We start from the raw sequence: 21,312 nt of genomic DNA, 5'->3' as shown, positions 1-21,312 counted from the left end.
AAGTATATACTATCTCTATACAGATAATCTGTTACTACTTACCGTTAATCCAAAAATAAATAGTAAGAAAAATATTATTTGTTTAAATTTTTTTTTAAATTTAATATACTATCCATACCTTTTCGTTGTGGTTGGCACATGAAATTATGTGGCCCACTTGGGATGGTTCGCGATAAAATTGATTGGGAAAGCACTGAGAACATATTAGCAATTTGTAGTGTGCACTTGAAAATGATGCAACTCTTTTATACGAATAAGCAAAATAAAGTAATATAAATGATACATATAATTTTGTATACAAGCTCGTACAGTGGCATCAAACTAAAATGGGATGCGCCGGTAAAGAATTTTGTGTCGTTGGGACTACTTGTAGTAAAACACGTATGAATTCCTACACAAACCTACACTCTATGGGCCACATTGTGTACAGTGACCACAAAATTTATTCGTACACTCACAGTTTTTAAACGAATACACGTGATATATAGCACGATTTATACAAAATAACAAAATTTTAATATATTCGTAAAAAATAACATTTTTCTTCAATACTAGCTGTACCCGGCGCGCGTTGCTACTCTGCAGCGCCACCTGGTGGCGAGTGGCATCACGGAGCATATTTTACAAACCTTTTACGTGGAAAAATACATATATATATACCAATTTTTACAATAATCGGTCCAGCAGTCTTTGAGTTCATCGATGACATACAGGCAAACATTAATTTTTATAAAGGGTAGTTAAGTTTCAAGGGCCGGTGTTGATTTTTAATAAAATAAAATGCTTTCAAGAAATTACTATTATTTGTCTTTACTATGATAATACTGGTATAGCTCAATTACGCATGAAGCAAAATATCGGCCAAATAGCCGCCGCGGCCTCGGCGGCACACCTCCATCCGATGGTCCAAATTTTCGATGGCGCTGAGGCATAATTGAGGTTCTATGCCGTTAATGTGCCGAATTATCTCATCCTGTAGCCCTTGAATTGTTGCTGGCTTATCGACATACACCTTTTCTTTCAAATAGCCCCAAAGAAAGAAGTCCAACGGTGTCAAATCACATGATCTTGGCGGCCAATTGACATCGCCGCGACGTGAGATTATTCGGCCTTCAAATTTTTCGCGCAAAAGAGCCATTGTCTCGTTAGCTGTGTGACAAACGTCCTGTTGAAACCACATATCGTCCACATCCATATCTTCTAATTCGGGCCATAAAAAGTTCATTATCATCTCACGATAGCGAATACTATTCACAGTAACTGCCTCACCGGCCTCATTTTGGAAAAGATACGGCCCAATGATGTCGCCGGCCCACAAACTGCACCAAACAGTCACTCTTATTGGGTGCATTGGTATTTCGGCAATCACTCTTGGATTATCATTCGACCAAATGCGGCAATTCTGCTTATTGACGAATCCACTGAGGTGAAAATGTGCCTCATCACTGAAGATTATTTTCTTCACGATTGACATTTTTCATGGTAAATCCGCACTTCGTCCCATTTTGTCACTTTCAATCGGGATATTACGCGCAACATTCGATCAGCCCAGTTTTTGACTACTTTTCCCCAATAATTCTGGTCATGTGGCGTCTATTTTTTTTAAATGCAAAACACACTTGGCATGCTCCCGAAATTGATACAAAAGTAGGAAAATAATACATTATTATGTACATCTGTACGTATATACCATGGTGGTCCTTAAATATGGGAAGAAAATTTATGCATTGAATTTTCCAAGCCTCAACCACTACGTCAATGCAACGAGGATATCGAAGATATTACAACTCGAGTGATTCCGAAATTTAACTAAAAACACAGCAGTAATTTTTTTTAATTTTATTTGTTTTATTTTCATTTAGTTTTAATTTAAACTAAAAACACAGCTTTTATCGCCATCGATTCCTGTTTCCCAGTCTGGAGCATAGGGCCTTAGCTTTTAATTTAAGCTGAAACCACAGCTTTACATATTTCCTAATTTTACAAGAAGAAGTCCAAAATAAACAAGACTGAACCAAAATAGAAACCACTTTGTTCTGATAACTTCAAGTTTCTTCTTCTTAATTGGCGCGATATCCGCTTACGCGATTTTACCCGAGTTTAACAAAGCGGGTCAGTCGTTCCTTTCTCGTGCTAACCGGCGCCAGTTGGACACACCAAGTGAAGCCAAGTCCTTCTCTACCTGATCTTTCGCCTGAACGCCGGAGCGTTTGTATCCATTCGGACGACATACATGGCCCAGCCAACGTAGCCGCTGGTTTTTTATTCGCAGCGCTATGTCTATGTCGTCGTTAAGCTCATACAGCTCATCGCCTGCGATATTCGCCGTTGCCAACGCGCAAAGGTCCAAAAATCGTACGCAGAATCTTTCTCTCAAACACTCCAAGTGTCGCTTCATCGGATGCTGTCATCGTCCAAGCTTCTGCGCCATACGTTAGGACGGGCATGACGAGAGCCTTGTGGAGTGTTAGTTTTGTTCACCGCTCTCGGTGACTTTACTACTCGGACTTTACTACTCATTTGCCACTTAGTCCAAAGTAGCACTTGTTGGCAAGAGAGATTCTACGTTGGATTTCTAGGCTGACATTGTTATGGAAGTTAATGCTGGTTCCTAAATACACGAGTTTATTTATTCAAAATAGTCCTCTCTGGCCTCGATATACTGTTTTGCGCAATCTAAAACTTTTCGAAGAGTGTTGCAGGTCACTGACCGGAAAGGTCTTTCCGGCTGGATATCGGTACACTCCTTTTGGATGGCTTCTATGGACGCGAAACGTTTTCCTTTCATGGCCAAATTCAATTTTCTGAATAGCTATAAGTCACAGGGAGCCATATCAGGAGAATACGGTGAGTGATTGATGATTAAAATACGATTTCTAGTCAAAAAATCGGTCACAAGAGTGGATCGATGAGATGGTGCAATATCATGCAATAAGCGCCAGCTTTCACCTTCACAGTATTCAGGGCGAATTCGACGAATGTGATGCAATAAACGCTTCAAGACGCTAAGATAGAAAATTGCATTGACGGTTGGCCCATTGGCACGAACTCCTTGTGGACAATTCCCTTGAAATCGTAAAAAACAAATGAGCGTCAACTTGATTTTTGTCTTCTCCAAACGTGAGATATTGGGTAATGCCTCGTCTGGTGCCTTCCATTCGACACTTTGACGCTTAGTTTCAGGTTCATATTGGAAACACCACGTTTCATCACCAGTTACAATGTTGTAAAGGAAGTTCTCGTCTCTTTTCTCGCTTCTTTGATGAGGTCTTTCAAATGTTGAATTCTGAGCAATTTTTGGTCCTCAGTTAACTTGTGCGGAATGATACGTGCACAGACTTTTCGTAAGCCCAAATGATCAGCTAAAATGTGATAAGAATTTCAACGATGCTTTCGGTTCATTTTTGATAAATTTACGAACAATTTCGATTGATTTTTCGGTGATTACTGATTTTGGGCGGCCCGCATGTTCATTGTCATTTATGTCCTCACAATTATCTCTGAAACGTGTAAACCACTCATGAACTCTAGCACGAGACGACAATCATAGCCACAAACTTTTTTCATCAATTCAAATGTTTCGGTAAACGTTTTACCGATTTTAAAGTAAAATTTGATATCAGCTCTTTGTTCGAAACTCATTTTTGTACCGATGACACAAACATACTGACACTTTAGACGCAATAACTTCGCTTCCACTCAACCGAATGTCATCAAGTTTTCACTGGAAGTCAGCTAGGAATGTAATTTTCAACGCACTCAGTCATTAAAAAGATGGCGCCATCAAAAACATTTTTATGACGCCAGTCTTCTTTATTTTGGACTTCATCTTGTATATTTACATAGTTAGTTTTAATTTTGAACTTTGAACCCTGAGCAATACACCTTAGCCCTTTCAAATTGGGATCAAAAATTTATACGTGATATATTTGACTGTGGTATTCTCGATTGAGTTTTTGAGACTGAAAAAAAAAATAAATGTGAATTTTATTTAAGCACCACCCTAACGCAGACATACATAAGTAAATATTTGTCAGAATCAAACAGAAGCTCTTGTGTTGTTGTTAGCATTATTTTAAAAACTAAGTAAAGTAGTTCTTTAGTATACAGAATTAATCCAATTAGTGTTTGCCGTGTGGCGAATCTTTACTAATAATTGCTGATAAAAATAAATGACATTCGCGTGTCATTCGAGAGTGCAAATAGCAGCATGTGAGCGGGCGTCAAACGCTCTCAACAAGCCGGCAATCAGTGCAGTCTGCAGTGCACGAAGGAATGAATGAACGGGTGAGTGTAATCTTCAGTGCTTCTTCAAGTGCGGCGATTGTTTCGATTATTTGACGTACGCTTTCGAGGGCACGGTATGGGGGGCTGAGCAGTTACAAAGCGAAGAGGCCAAAGCAAAATTCACAATGACAGCTGAGCAACAACTGAACAAGTGAACAGCTGAACAGCTGAGAAAGCGCAACAGCACTCGCAACCAGTTCATTGCACTGCGTTTGTGGCGTACCTGCTACATACAAGCCGTACAATTCAGAACCCAATTCCCCTTTATGTTGTTCTCCCACAGCCACATACATACATCCATATACGTATTTCATTGCCACTTGACATTTCTCGTAGCATTTATTGTAATATTTTCTGTTTGTTTGAATATTCGGCGCGAATTTAGTTGCTTATCGCTATCGGAGCTGATAAGAAAGCTGCGTCAATAAATGTCAGCGTAAATACCGAGTCAAATTCGGTTGTTTAACAAAAATAATAACAAGTGTTTTTATTAAAAACAAAAACAAACATAGTATTCCAAGTGGTGGAAAGGGCGGCTGGGTAAGTGAGCACCACAAAGTTAACGAGTGTAAAGAACAAAGTTAAAATAAAATATGTGTGAAAGCAATATAAATAATAATCAGTGGGCACAGTGCCGGCGCCTTTGCAATCAGTTGACGCGCTCTGCTGCGAGAGTGAGGTACAAGTTTTTAATATATTACATTTACTTTTGTGCATTGTTGTATAATATTTTGTTTGGTAAAATTTGCACCAAGTTCAATGTTATCGTTGCTTTTGATTTGATTGTACACAAAGAAAGGTACGAAAGTGTGGCATGTTTGGCTTACACCAACAAATTTGTTCTGCGAAAGTGAATACGCATTTAGTTTGTGGGAAAAATTGATGAATTCGGTGACGAACTTGAAATCCATTGGGCGGTAATTTACAAAACAAAAATGCAATAAAATAAAAATAAAACATCACGAACTCGTTTCCAAATATATTGCCGTATTGGCAAGGCAAACCTTCTGATTCTACTGAGCATCAAACTGCGACGAAAAGAGAGAAATTATGGATGCACTTTTAGTCGTTATCGCACACTTTTTTCGTCTGAGAAGATCCCTAGTGAAATTTTCCGAGGAATAGTTTGGTGGAGCATTTTGAGGCTAAACTTTCCATTGCTACCACATTTGGATGGGGACCGGAGGGGGCGTGGCACCGCCCAAATCGCGCGAATTTTTTGAATTTTCTTGATATATAAATTTTTTTTTTTATAACATCTATATACTATATATATGAGTATGTTTATTTAAAAGCAAATCGCGCAATTTTTTTATTTAAAATTTTCACAATATAAAGGGTGGTTAAGTTTCAAGCGCCGGTGTTGATTTTGAATGAAATGCAATTTTTTAGGAAATTATTACCATTTCTCTTTATTATGATAATATCGGTATGGCTCTATTACGTATGGAACAAAATATTGGCCAAATGGCCGCCGCGGCCTCTGTAGCACACCTCCAAAGACCACCAAATGCAAATAGTTCCTTATCTAAAAGGTGGTTAAGTTTTAAGGGCCGGTGTTGATTTTAAATAAAACACAATTGTTTTAGGAAATTATTATCAATTCTCTTTATTATGATAATACTGGTTTGATTCAATTACGTATGAAACAAAATATCGGTCAAATGGCCGCCTCGGCGGCACACCTCCATCCGATGGTCCAAATTTTCGATGACGTTGAAGCATAATTGAGGTTCTATGCCATTAATGTGCCGAATTATCTCATTCTTTAGCTCTTAAATTTTTGCTCGCTTATTGACGTACACCTTTTCTTTAAAATAACCCCAAAGAAAGAAGTCCAACGGAGTCGTTGACGTTTAGGTGTGGTTCACATTCAACATTTGCCCTTGAAATTTAACCACCCTTTTTAAAAATATTTTGTTTTTTGTAACATTTTCACTAATTCTAAAAATACGTTGCCGACCAGTTTTCCCAATCCATTTTTCCCAAAACTTTTTTCCCAATGCTTACTTTTCCCAAAGGCAAATGTTCCCAAATTTTTTCATCCAAACTGTTTTTCCCAAGACTTTTTTCCCAAAAGTAATTTTTCCCAAAACTTTTGTTCCCAATAAAATAAATTCTTTAGAGGAGTTCTACGCAAAAATACGGTGGATTGCGTAGCCGGAGCTGGACTGATGAGGGTTATTTTTTTGAAGCGCGGCCGAAGGCCGCCCACGCGAAAAGGAGTTCTACGCAAAAAAAAACAAGTGTGGGAAAAATAGGATTTTAATTGGATTGGGAAAAACGGTTTTGGGAAAATTGGTTTGGGAGTTATTTTATTGGGAACAAAAGTTTTGGGAAAAATGACTTTTGGGAAAAATGGATTGGGAAAAGTGTACGGTAACCCTAAAAATATAATTTTATCAAAAGCAAAAGGTCAATTTAACTCTTTTAAAAGCTAAAAAAGTTCTATCGAAACTCATTCTTGTTTTTTTCTGGTGAAATGGTGCAGGTTCTTTACTTATACGTCAAAATATTAATTTACAGTGAATAAAAACCATTTTTTTAACAATTTGAAACAGTTTATTATGTTTCAAAAACATAGTTTATAGCTTTAATTGAGGGGTTAGGGGTAGTCAGAAGCCCGAAAAAATGATGATTTTCAATAATTTTTGTTGCTAGCCAGTTGCTTTATTTTACAAAAATAAAAACATAGTATTAATACGTCGGGTTTCGAATTGACTTTAGCAAAATTAGAAAAAAAAACATTAATAATTGTAAAAGTTATCGCTGTTTATGCCTGATCGAATTTTTTTTTTTTTTAATTAACAATAGGGCGGCCTCAGGAAATTTTTCAAATTTTCGAAAAAAATCCGACAATTAATTGTTTTAAAAAAAAGCGAAATTTTTGAAAAAAAAAAATTCTTCGATCGAGTTTTTTATGTTTTTCAAAAGCAGTATAAATTTTATTGAAATGTACCAAGCGGTTTTAAGTTACAGTGATCAGCAATTCAAAAACCATAGTTTTGAGAAAAACGCATTTAAAGTTTTGCTATCGAGTCCCGAAGCGCCCGAGGGCCTTTTGTTAATTCATGAACAATTCGAAAAGTATTTAGTGGATTCACTTCAAATTTTCACACAATATTTTTAAGATATTATACTTTTAGAAAATGCAAAAAAAAACCAATTTTTTGAAAATTCTGACTACCCCTGACCCCTTAAGGGGTAGTTTGGTTAATTCGTTGTAAAACAAGCATATTTTTCGAAATTTTTTTTGTCGACACGGTTGATTTATTCAAAATTTTAAAATTACTTCATTATAAAGTCATATTTAAAGAATATTGTGTGAAATTTTCATTGATTTTTATGAAGAAATCAGTTGGTGGCAGCGAATCTTCGCGGACGTCTCATAAAAAAGTTTTATTGCGGTGTCCCTCAGAACTCATTACTGGATCAACTAAAATCAAAAAACCAAATTGATTTCATCAGCTAATAAAGTTTCGCAGGTAACAACGTCGAATTTTTTTTTTTTTTTTTTTTTAATTTTTTAAAGCGCTTTGAAGTCAAAACACCGATTTTTCATAAAAAAAACTTGAAAACTTTGTTGTTTTAAAATATGACAAAATTTAAAAAAAAAAACCTCGACGTCATTACCTCGTGGATAAAGTAAAGAAACAAAAAAACCAAATTTGAAAAGAATCGGTGCAGTAGATATGAATCTACAGTGGACACCGACCGTAAAAAAGGCAAGTGTGAGAAAAACGCGTTTAAAGATTAGGTAGCTATTTTCGGCAGCGTGAAATCCGGTTGGAGAGGTAGATACTTAATCCTTTGTGTCTTTGTCAATTTTACTCTAATGCACTTCAAACTTTCACACAATAATCTTAAGATGTTATAGAATAATTAAAAAAAAAAAAAAAAATTAAAAAAAAAAAAATACCATACTAAGCTAATAAACGGTTCTCCTCATTTCATCTTAATGTCACATCTCCTAATACAGGGTGAACGATATAAAGTGCTTGTATCTGTAAAACAGCTCATGACATCAACGTCAAAATTGTTCTAACGACAGTTCAATATATTGTTTATAAGCCATCAAAAGCATTTGCGTCTCAGTTTTGTTGAATTTTTTTTTCTGTGATGGAATTCAAAGGTAATAGTGTGAATGCATTTTATTTGGCTGGAAAATCACAACCAGCCATTGTTCCTGAGCTCAGTCACCTCAAAGTGAATAAAATGTTTGCGTATCGCACTATAAAACGTTACAATGATACTGGTAGCAAAGCCAAACGCTATGGAGGTGGACCACAAAAACCGCAGCAACGCCAGAAATGGTTCGGAAAGTGAAGGCTCGACTTGAACGAAATCCAGGTCGAAGTGGAAGAAAAAGGAACTGAAAATATTGCAAGACAGCATTCGACCCACATTGAAAAATGAGCTCAAGGTCAAGGCCTACAAGTTCCAAAAAGCACACGATCTTTCACCTCAGCAAAAAAAGTTCGCTGCGAAAGAGCAAAGGAGTTGCTGCGCTTGCACGAACGTGGCGAATTTCCTATACATTGTGTTTTCTGATGAAAAAAATTTCCCAATTGAGCAGTTCATAAACACTCAAAACGATCGTGTTTGCTTGACCGAACGCTCATACGAGAATTTGAGCCTACGTATGGCCACTCGAAGCAATTTCCCATCGCAAGTAATTGCGAAAAGGAGGGTCATGAATGTTGTAATGGCAAGTGTGGGTGGGAGTGCATAGTCACCCAGTCCGGGATGCTCCAAAGTGCCAGCCAGGATTTCACCGTGACCGTAATCCGTGTTTGACTACTTACTTAGAGTGTTCAGCCTTGTTGCCGCATTGCGTGCGATATATTTTGCCTGCAGATCTACCGAAGGTGTGGTGGAAATAGCACCAGTTATAAGAACAGATGCTAGTATTTGAACCTTGCCAATTCTTTTGATGTTCACCCCCCTTCTCAAGGGCATTCCAACATATTACAATACCTTAGTAGAGTACTGGTCTAACCACTGCTGTGTAGACCCAGAGTATAAACAATTTTGGGTTTGAACCTCCAGTTATCCTTCCGCAGGAGTACAACGTTATTAAAGTTTTGCCTAGTCTATCTGCGACTGTGAGCCCCCAATAGAGCGTCCTATCCAGAACAAGTCGTAGATATTTTGCCTTTTCTGTTCCTCTAAGTGGTTTCTCCGCTAGGAATATTTGTTTAATTGCAGCTGTTTTATGTTTCCTGTTAAACTTCTAGTCCTCGACTTTTACACCAAAGTGATTGCCTGTTGAGAGAACTTTGACGAAGATCACATAATGTTGTTTTACCCGATATATTTGTATCAATATCATCGGTATATGAAATTATCTTACCTCCCATTTTTTCAAACTCTTCAAGAAGATTATTGACAGTCAGGTTCCACAGAAATGGAGAGTTCACCTCACCTTGGGTGTACCCCTGAGTGGAAATTTTTTAGTGGATGTGTCACCCAAATTTGCGCTTATCGTTCGCCCAGTTAGCATGCGTTCTATTAACGAGAAAGGCAACCTCGATGTATAGAAAGGCAGCGATGGTGTATTTTTTATAGTGAAGTGATTTCTCAACTGTGTCAACCAGTGCATGGAGCGCTGTTTCCAATGATTTGCCTTTGCTGTATCCATTTTAGGGCGATGATTGCTTTTCCTTTGATAAAGCTAACCTTTCCTTTGATATGCACATCTAGCAACCGTTCTAAGGATTTTAACAGAAAGTTTGATGGGCTAATTGGCCTGAAGTCCTTCGTTTTCGTATGGGGGGTTTTCCCTCCTTTGGGAATGAATACCAATTTTACTTTTGCTCATTTATTGGGGATATAAATAAGCCGAATCACCACGTCAAAAGGTAAGGCGCATTCATATCTTTTGTAAGTTGCAGATCAGCTTGGAAGATTCCATCTGGCTCCGGCTATTTATAAGGTTCGAAGCTGCCAATGGCAAATTTTCTGTTGTCCTCCGTTATAAAATCTGTTGGGGGATTCTCGCAATGAAGTACCCTATGATCTGAAAGTACCGGGACTGTTTAAATAAAACAAAATTTCAGGCAAAGTTATTTTATCTCCTTCAATATATGACGCGTCTGAAGCAACACACATGCGCCAACGTTTAATTCAGTCCTCCATGCACCTCTGGATGGCCGACGAAGGGATGACCTTCATTTCCGTCGTCGCATTCTCTTTGATCTCCTCTATCGACTGAAATCTCCTTCCATGAAGTAGTAACTTCCACTTGGGAAGCAAAAAGTCGACGCATGGGGCCATATTAGGTGAATACGGTGCTTGTACGATGGTATTTACTTGGTGATTGATCAAATAACCCAGCACAATTAGGGCTAGGTGCGATGGCGCGTATCATCATGCAAAATCCAAGAATTGCTTGCCCACATTTTCGGCCAGCCAGGCAGACACTAATGATCCAATGGCCCTAAAAAGTGAAAGCAGTGTGTCTTACAGTCCTACCAACATAAGAAAAAAATATCGACCGGTTTCCACGTGTGCGGTTCGCTTAAATTAAACATTTCCGCTACTTTCTGATCATAGGGTACCCGCTGTCTTCGTTACAGAGACAGCCTGCATTAGGAATTCCAGTGATTCTTCACTGCTAGTTGTCCAATTGCCGTTGTCTTTTATGAGGTGGCTACGGTTGCTGGGGCTCGTTGTTACAACTTTCTGGAGTCTACTGGTCATTCCCGATACTCTCACCACTTTTTATATTTTGACAGAAGCCTCGCCAAGACGCTGTTTTTGCTGCCCTTATGCCATACTTAAATCTACCTTGACATTCTTTGTATCCGCCCTACCTTCACTTATCAAAAAAAGTCGTTGCACAAGAGAGATCTTCGCTTCACCAAACTTTTTTACTATACCCATAAAAATTTATTGCTCGTTAATAATTTTACAATATTTTATGCACTTTCAATATCCTTTCTAAATTCATGCGTAATCTTGAAATAAGCTTTGCCTTTCAAACAAAGAAAACATTTCAATTTCCATTTAGGGCAGTCCGCTAAAGCGAAAGATGAACAGAGGAGCGATAAAACACTTCATGTGTGTGTAATTAAGTTTCTTTGTCTTCGCGATTTTATCTTCATTTTTATCTCCATTTTTGTCTTTTTGGTTTTTGAATATGGCAAAGTGTTCCTTGTGCCTCAACATGTGCGCCTCGCACTTAATGTAGTTACTTTTACTTTAATTTTTATTATTTTTATGATGCTTTTAAAAACACTTTTAAGACTTTTATGTGAAAAGTTTCTGCCGTTGGACGGTTGGCTACTGAGTGCGCGCTGATCTCTGCTCGAGTGTAAACAAAGCGAAACGAAATTTTAGAATGCGGCAAAGTATGCAGTAGGAGAGTCTGGTTTATGCGCAGTTTACGCCAATTTCGATGCTCACATACACTCACACTCACACACATTTTTACAAAAACTCCTGTATTATATTTACAAATGTTACGTTACTTTTGACTCCCTTGCTGTGAGTCAGCCAAAATGTTGCTTTCCCCTTTTGTTCTCTCACATTCGAGTTAATTTCGGGTGCTATGGCGGGGAATTGAATTTAAATTTAATAATTTAAAACTATCATAAAAGTTATTTTTATGCGTTTTTATGAATTTTTGTATGCCGGCAGTTCTTTTTCTTAGCTTTAAAGGTCAGCGTAGGTCAAGTTGGGTTAAGCCAAGGTGGGTACTGAAAATTTTCTTAGCACCAATAGGTCTGCAATGATGCCATTTGTTATAGTATATGAATCCGAAATCCCTATTCCTTCTCTAATCAGTTCCCTGAGCCAATGGACCTGAGTAGCAGCCACATCTGCAATTCTAGCGCTGCGTTCAGTTCATTCAAAAGCTTTGTAACCAAAACTGATGTTACTTGTCATGTCCGTCCGACTGTGTCAGATGCTCTTGTCATTAAGCAGAAAAGACTGTAAGCAGTTGGTTGGACTGCTGACGGGCCACTTTCTATGGGCGAAGCACACGGAAAAGGTAGGCATCTCAGACTCAGTGCACTTTGCCCAGCATGTGGAGAGGAGGATGAGACGGCAGACCACTTTCTGTGCATCTGGCCGGCCTTCGCTCGAATCAAGCTTGAGGTCTTCGGCACTGCTGCGTTAAGAAGCGACCACCTTGGCTCCTTGTCACCACAAAATCTACTCAGATTTCTTCGGAGGTCAGGTAGATTTAGAAAAAAGAACATTAAAATGGGAACCCGAGGGCAGTAAAATGGACTTAATTATGTGTGAGTGCTGTATCTCCTAGTCTGTCCCGACAAAAAAAAAGTTTTGTTTAGCTTTTTCTTCGTCATAGCAAAAAGGTAACTAGCAATTAGATTTACTTACTTGCAGAGTGGCTGAACAGTTCATGAACGCATTGTGTACTCAGGTGGTAGATCGGCAAAAGAGCAAAACAGCTGAATTTGGCAAACATAAAAAGTAAATATAATATTAAACGAGTGTGTGACCCTCCCGAGAATGGTGTCCTCCTCCTAATGTGTCCTCTTTCTTATTTGGCCACTTTTTCGGTAGTTTTTTAATATTTTTTTTTAGTTTTATCTCGGCTCCATAGTTACCATTTTCGCGCAACGAAGTGCAAATAAACCTTGTGCGCGGACTTGCATTTTGGCTATAGTAAATTGGCTCGTCATTGGCAATTGAGTGGTAAAGTCTTCGCCGTCGCATCGTATGGCGTAGAAGCTTGAACGGTGACAACATCCGATAAAGTGTTCCTTGGAGTGTTTGAGAGAAAGATTTTATGGAAGCTGTTTGGACTTTTGCATGTTGGCAACGGTGAATATCGTAGGACATGGAATGATGGGCTGTATGAGCTTTACGTTGGCTTAGACATAGGTTAGATTAGAGAAAGAAGGACATCACGTCAACTCAACGAGCATTGGACTAGTGCGCAAACGTGCAAAGTCACGAGATCCTTTGGCCACGGCTAGATCGGGGGCGCTGGGGAGAACTTATAAGACTAACAAAGCCGCAGCTATCTAATTTGGCAGGTATCCTTACTGGACATTGTTCGTTAGGTGTCTATGCGGTGAGGCTTGGGATTGCTTCAAGTCGAGGTGGAATCATCTGAGCACTTTCTTTTCAGCTGCCCTGCTCTCGTCGGGCAAAGGTTTAAACAACTGTACTCTCAACCTTTCACACATCTGGTGAAATTCATCAGTAGCCTGAAGCGGCTAACACAAACGTAAATCGCCACTGTTGGTCGTCATCCTCTAGTCCAAGTCCCCTTTTTTCCACCGGTTCCCTGGTTCCCTTCCTTCTCCTTTTCCCCTCCCCTCCTCCTGTATCGTATCACAACGGATAAATTCCAAATTTTCGATCCAAGGGGGCCCCTAGCAAGGGCAGCCATTTAACCTGATTAAGATTCATTTTCTTCGTTGGCTACGTCATGTCGTTTAAATGGATATAAACGCTTCGGCTCTGAAAGTATTCGATGAGGTACCAGCTGGTAGTAGCTGAGGGAGAGGAACATCAGATGGACAAGGACTTGGCTTCATTTGCTGTGCTCAGCGCCGGTTAGAACGAGAAAGAAACAAATGGCGTGCTTTGTTAAGCTCGACCAAATCAAAAAGAACAAGAATAATTTGGCTTATCAAATTTACTTCAGCGTAGAAGTGTAGCAAAAGAGCGAAAAGGGCTAGTCCAGTCAAGTCTATATCAAATGTGTTTGTTGATGTTTAGAGAAAATCTGTTTTTTTTCCATGCCATTTTAGTGAAGTGGTGTCTTCATAGCGCGTTGTACCGATCCTTCTAGCCTATATGCAGGAAAGTGCTGCCTTTCTAGCCAAATCAGTCTAATCTAAACTAACAACTAATTTATAAGGAGCCTGAACAAAATTTGGTTGATTCGATTAGGTGACTTTTTGAATCTTTGGATAGGTTCGTTAAAACGGGTTTGAGGCAGTTTTCACGAGCTAACCAAAGCAATGAAACATAACTGTATATTTTTGGGAAACCCAGATATTACACCCAGGTTAGGTTAGGTAGTAGTTAGGTAGTTGCCTAGAAGGTGTGCCCACTTGGACGAAAGAAGTTTGTTTCATCCTTTGTGATACCGTTGCAAGAGGGGGGAAAGAGGTGAAGGAAAAGGACGAGAGGACGAAAGAGAAAGGGGTGGGGAGGATTGAGTGTTTGTGGACTATGAACGGTGACTAGTCTGCGGTTGTGTTAGCCTCTTTATGCTGCTGATGAAATTCATCAGATTCTTGTTATCAAGATCTGCTATATCAGCAGGCGCAGAAAAGAAGTGAGAACCAAGACGCTTAAATCTTAGTCCCGCGAGAGCTGGGCAGCTAAGAAGCAGGTGCTGAGATGATTCCACCTCATCCTTCATACAGCTGATGCAACAAGGTCTGGAAGTAATTGCGCGTCTCACGGTATGTGTACCCCGCGGGCAGTACCCCGAGAGGATGCCCATGAAATTTAAGGGATGAGATTTTGTCATCCTCAGAGTATCCCTCGAACGCCTCCAATCCAAACGTGGCCAGAAGAACTTTGCGACCTTACACGTTCATGTACTTACCCAGCGCTCGCTGAGTTGATGCAAAGCCCATCCTTACAGGAGTAGAGCGCAGGTTGTCAAGGGGATCGTGATCCTCTCTGACAACGACTCTATGTAACAAGATTGGCTTTATTATGGTGTTATAGAGCCAAAATACAACTCTAGGCGAGAGGCCCCATACAAGGCGATTGTTGCCTTCCGTACTCTCTCCTCAAGGTTGGGCTTCCATGTTAGCTTACTGTCAAGGATTATACATAGGTACTTCACCTTGTCAGAAAACACCAACGAAGCGTCGTGAAAAGGACGAGGATTCACCGATAAGCCGCAGTCCGCTGCCCATCGAACAACTACCTTCAGATACCCCTGCATTAAATCATAAACTTTCCTCTAACAATTAATGCCAGCTCCTCTAGCAAGTAATTGATAACAAAGATCCAGAGAAATGGTGAGAGAACACCAATTTGCGGCGTGCCCCTGCTTAACTGCCGGCGGAGAGAGACGCCGCCCCACTCTGCCACGACCGTTCTGTCGCTAAGCATTCTGTAAATAAACCTGGAAAGGTCGACTCCAACCCCCAGCCTACACAGAGATTTAGTGATTACCTCCGGGAGAACGTTGTTAAAAGCCCCTCAATGTCGAGGAAGGCACCAACTGCGCGTTTTTTCTGATGTAGAGATTCCTCAATATCTTTAACAATTGTGTGCAGGGCAGATTCCACTGATCTGCTCTTACAGTAAGCATGTTGGGTGTGCGACAAACGCCCCCGAGGAATTCCGCTACTTATGTGTAGGTCAATCAGCCTCTCAAGGGTTTTCAGCAAGAAATATGAGATACTGATTGGCCTGAAGTCCTTAGAGGAGACACGCGAGCTCTTGCCTGCCTTGGGTATGAAGACAACCCTCACGGCCCCCTATGATCTCGGTATATAGCCCTTGGCTAAGCAGCTCGCATAGATAGGGCTCAACCAACGGCATGATACCTCCACAAATTTGTGCAGTTGGGCAGGAATGATGCCGTCAAGACCAGGTGACTTGAAGCACCTAAAGGAGTAAATGGCCCATGTCAGACGACCAGCGCCGGTCCGGAATGCAAATTGAAATGCTTTCCCGGCCGGTGCTGCTAGGCGCTGGGCTCGTCGGAAAATGGGCGTCGAGAAGTAACTTCAGTGACTCCTTGCCGCTCATCGCCCAACGTCCCAATTCGTTTCTTAAATACCCCAAGGGAGCGGAACTCTTCGTGAGTACTCGTCTAAACCTGGAGGACTCATGGCAGCCCTCTACGTTGTCGCAGAAGCTTCTCCAAGAGTCCATCTTAGCCTTCTTATTTTCGGACTTGTATTTATATTCCTAGCCCTGCTTTATACCGCCCGTCATCGTTCAGGAAGGCCGTTGAGGCCGCAGCTCATTTAGCGCTACTCAGGGTGCACCACACGGAGGCGATCTGCCCTTCACCCCGATATTAGACCTAAGCAGTTTTTAATTTTTAATAATTAAATACGGAACTTTTGTAAAAAAAAGTCTTAAACTACAGCTACGAATTATTAATATTAAAAAAAATAAATATTAAAGCCCAGTAATTTAGTGCTTGATCGATGAAGAAGGGCTGGTATAAACAGTTTTGTCAAAAGTCCACAAAAAAAAAAATACCTTGAGGTTTACTTGAAATTTTTTCTTGCAGTCATTAACAAAAACCAAAGAAAGCAGAAGCCAGTGCAGGTTTATGAAGAAGAATTTCTAAGAATCTTTAATTGCTGAAAAAATCGCTCACGTGCCACTGATTACCAGCAATCAGCAACCGTCAGTCGGATAATATAAAACTAAGCACACACACACACACAGATACACTGGGAGTAACAAGTAAATCGAGACAATAATAATGCCCGCAGTTACAAAACTAGCCACTTTCGAAGAAATTCTGACACTGGCCAAATCGACGTATCATGAAATTTTTGGCGCTGATCCAGAAGTGGCCTGCTGTGCGCCGGGACGTGTTAATTTGATTGGCGAACATATCGACTATAACGACGGCTTCGTCTTGCCAATGGTGAGTATGAAAAAAGTATAGAAAAACTAAGCACTTAATTAAACCACACGAAAAAATTGAGGCTTGCCCATTTAGCAATTAAAAAGAGGCAAGCAAAATGTAATTATTAAAAAACATTGAAAAAAAACTAATTAAAAAAAGGAGTGGTGGAAAAGCGAGAGGGAGGAAGGAAAATCAATTTTTCTTTTCCTAGATTAAGCCTTTCATTTTCCTTTGTCTCATTTTCTTCACCGTCATACCCAACTCAATTAAGTGCCTTAATTATTAATGTTCCTTGCCTTATTTTGCCTTACAAAAAATCTTTCCTTAGGCACTGCCTATGGTGACGCTGGTGGTTGGCGGCCGTCGTACGGACACTAAGGCTTCGGTGTTTACGCACTGTGGTGGATGTGATGATCCGAAGCATGTGGAATTCTCACTGAACGACTTGAAGCCGGAATTGCCAAAGTAAGTAGCCTTATTTGCTTAAATATCCCCAACGGGGTTCGAACACCTACAATTATGCTACGAAATTCTAAACTTAAGTGCGTTCATTATTATTACACTGCTGTCTCGCAAACACGAATGCGCATTATGCCGGTGTATGTGTGTGCATAGGTATGATTGTTGATGCTTGAAATTACGGTGGCGAATGCTGCACAAGTTTGTCTGCCGGCCCTGCGGCATCAAAAATTGCTCGGACACTTTTATCGTAGTAACTGTCAGCTGTTAGTGGTTAGCTGCTAGTTGGCATGTTTGTGTTAGTGCGTTTATTAACTCGACCTCGACCGCCCAATTTCATTGTGCTGCTGCTTTGCCATATCACACCTTCAACTCTTCCTTTGCGCTGGCATCGAGTTACTTTTCTTTCAGAAGTTTGCAAATTGCCGTTGGTGCCCATCACCTGTCGTTGGTTTGTGGTTGTAAGTGACATCATCCCAGGATAACTGGAAATAGTGTGTATGGGTGTGTGTGTGTACTTACTCAAATGGCATTATCGTGGTGAGGGAAAAACAATAGCAAAAAGGTAAGATGAAAATGATGCACAGTAAGGACATCAGCAAATATGCAGCAGCGCTTCAAAAAGCGGTAGAGAGACATGCAAATTTAAGTCCATCCGCTTTTGTGAATTCGACGCCTCACTGTCCCACATGCTAATGCAACCTTTTGAACCGCAGAGCCCCTTGGAACCCAAAACAGTTATTTTCCTTTCAGTTTAAATCCAACAGTGCTGCTGCTCTTCAGAAGTTTTTTTTTTGTATTCCTTCGAGCATTTTCCTAATTTCTTGGTGTAGAGAGATAAATACTTAGTTCTTGCCACACATTCTGTGACAAGTTTCACAATGCATACAGCGAAAACAAATTCGTAGAAAAAAGTTCCGTTATTTTTGCTTTTGTTCGTATGTATTGTCTACTAATAAATTATACTCAGCTTCGTGGCAAATTCCGCTTATTAACAATGGAGTGGGAAGCTAAGGAAAATCGCAATGCAATCATTCGATTAAAAAGTGTGGCAAAAATGCAAGTGAGATTTACGAATTGCTGAAAAAAAACTGAATATTTCTAAAATGTTTGTTGACCGCACGATCAAACGTTTTTCCCCAACATTTCTGAAGTTATAGACAGAAAAAAGTGGTCGTCCTTGCGTGGCTCGAACCAGTGCAGCCATAAAATCAGTCCGAAAAAGAATTCGCCGAAATTTCCTTAGAAAGCTGGACTTGATTGTCCAGTTAAATAAATGCATCGACCAGATTCACGTCAGGACTAATTGAAGATGATCTTTACATGAAAGCATTCCGTTGCTGAACTGGTCACCTTTTGAAAACGAAGATAAGATAAAGTTTATTAAGTAGAAAAACGTTACAATATTTATGCTATCGCACAATTTACAGAATATGATATAAATCTTAATTCTACATCATTATATTTGTATATTTATCACAGGTTTCGGTTTTTTAAACGATTCTTTCTTTTTTCGAAGGAAAAAACTACTATGAAAAACCTCCGCTATACATCTTACAAGCTAGGGTTAATCTATACGCATTTAAGTGCCACGGCCTAATTGAACATTAAGAAAGTTCAGTTATTAGCAGATTGTCCGAAAAACTGGAACGAATTTTGAATCTTTCAGTCAAATTTTGTATTTAATCTGACAAAATTTTTTGTTTTTGATTCATCATGAAGCTTTCTGGTGGAGAAATGCCATGGGAGTCGTAGCATCATTTTGAGTACCTTATTTTGGCAGATTTGCAGTTTCTTAACATGCGACTTTGCGATATAACTCCCCCAGATATCGTACGGTATTGGCCCACGGAATATCATAACTACCTAATTTCAAACCTGTACTTGGTATAAAGCAATGACTTCTTTTTCTAGTGAAAAAGATAGCTTGCGTCTTACAAATGTTTAATTTTATTTTCCAAGTACACAAGTAGTCTGCCATGTTTTGTAGTGCATCTTGAAGTTTGGTTACGATTTGGTTACCAAACGCATGCGAATAAAATATGCCAATGTCGTCTGCATACATAGCATATGAACAATTGGCTAATTTGGGAAAATCAGAGCAATAAATAATGTACAGTAAAGGACCAAGTACCGATCCCTGGGGAACTCCAGCGGGTAATTCGATCATGTCAGAGTATTCGTCATTCAGAAACACGCAAAAGTAACGATTTTTTAAAAAGCAATTTATGATTTTTGCTAGTGGTAACGGAAATTTTAAATTTATTTATTTGTAAATAAGACCATCATGCCATATCGAATCAAAAGCTTTCTCAACGTCAAGAAGCATTAAACCGGTTGACTTCTTGTGATCGAAGTTAGATTTGACGTGATTATAGATTCGTTTAATCTGATGAGTCGTATTATGATGTTGTCTAAATCCAAATTGCTCGTTTGGTATAATGTTATGGGTGTCTAGGAAAAGGGATATTTTATTTTTGATAATTTTTTCAAAAACCTTGCTTAAGCTGCTTAGAAGACTAATTGGGCGGTAGCTATCAGCTGGGTTTGCTGGCTTGCCAGGCTTGCGAATTAGAATTATTTTACCTGTTTTCCACGCATTAGGGAAATATTGCAATTTGATGCAAGAGTTTATCAAAAAAGTAAAATATATCACGGCCTCTTTAGGTAGGTGTCTGAGCATAATATTTTTTATGTCATCATGCCCTGCAGATTTCCTCAGTGGTGCATCATACAGAACATCCTGAACATAATCTGAATCCACGTATTCGATAGTGGAGTGTGTACTTCTTGCGAATTTAGTTGGTTTATAGTTGTATCAACTAAATTTGAGACGAGTGGAGATCCTAGTTGATTGGACACCTTATGATTTTCTAATAAGTTATATGCAAACAAATTTGCTTTTTCGTGACTTAAGATTAATGTCTTATTTGACTCACACAGAGGTGGGATTTCTGAATGTTTTCTTCGCATTATTTTACAAATGTTCCAGAATGGCTCACTTCTCTTTTCAATTGAACTAAGTTTCTTATTCCAGCTGGCATTTCTATACTGAAAGATCTGTTTGCGGATTTGCACAGAGTTATGTTTTACTGCTTCGTAGTCAGAGAGCTGTCTGTAATGACTCCATTGTCTACGAAAATAGTTTCTAGTTTTTATTAAATTTAAAATGTATTGGGGTAGTTTGAGAAAATTGGTCTTCAAAGTTTTAAGTGGGACTGAACTTCGTACTGCTGCTATTATTTTTTCACTCACAAAGGTTGGTTGACCAAGTACATAAAGAATTTTTTAATGAAATGAAATTTAAATTGAGAACAAATTTTACCGGTAGGTGATCGTAATCAAATTTGTTTATCGTTAAAGGCTGAGATATATACGTGGGTATATTCGAGAGTACCAAGTCAATATTGGATGGGGAAAACCTACTAGACGAAGGTATATATGTTGAAATTAAGAAACGATTTGAAGAAAATTAGACTCCACAGATGAGAAAATTTTCACTATTAAGGCAGTTTTAAATAAGCAAAACGACAAACTCTGCAGGGTCCGGCACTCGAAGTGTAACCAATTTCAGACCACTCGTGCAACTGATGCACGCATACCAGCTGTCTGTAAGTTGGCTAAATGACAATCCAGAGTATTTTTTACAAGCGTACGAAAGCATTTTGCTGAAAGCAAACGCGAAAAAAGAAAATCAGTAATCGATTTCAAAGGTAATAGTTTGATTTCATTATATTTGGCTGGAAAATCCCAATGAGCGATTGTTCGTGAGCTCGAGCACCTCAAAGTAAATAAAGTTTTTGTTTATCGCACTATAAAACGTCCCAATGATACTGGTAGCATTGCGAAACGTCATGGAGGTGGTCATCGAAAGACTGCAACGTCACGTGAAATGGTTCGAAGAGTGAAGAAGCAACTTGAGTGAAATCCCCGACGAAGTGCCAATCAAGTAGCGAAAAAACTAAAAATATCTGACCGTAGCAACCGCCACCTACTAGAGAATGATCTGAAAGTCAAGC

General features: G+C 39.3%; 1 protein-coding gene across 3 annotated transcripts in view; it reads left to right on the top strand.

Moving 5' to 3' along the window:
• Positions 1 to 4,526: 4,526 nt before the first annotated feature.
• The window catches only part of LOC128857895 (galactokinase-like), a 122,605-nt gene continuing 105,819 nt past the window's right edge, over positions 4,527 to 21,312 (top strand). Inside the window, exons 1-3 of one of the 3 annotated variants that reach the window (XM_054093717.1) lie at positions 4,527 to 4,827; positions 16,487 to 16,852; positions 17,163 to 17,299. In XM_054093717.1, the coding sequence (XP_053949692.1) occupies positions 16,685 to 16,852; positions 17,163 to 17,299 (305 nt within the window). In that variant the 5' untranslated portion in view covers positions 4,527 to 4,827; positions 16,487 to 16,684. The other 2 variants (XM_054093715.1, XM_054093714.1) reach the window with 2 other exon arrangements.

This window comes from Anastrepha ludens, chromosome 3 (genome assembly GCF_028408465.1).
Source record: "Anastrepha ludens isolate Willacy chromosome 3, idAnaLude1.1, whole genome shotgun sequence".
Taxonomy (NCBI): domain Eukaryota; kingdom Metazoa; phylum Arthropoda; class Insecta; order Diptera; family Tephritidae; genus Anastrepha; species Anastrepha ludens.
This window is presented reverse-complemented; position numbering and strand designations above follow the sequence as displayed.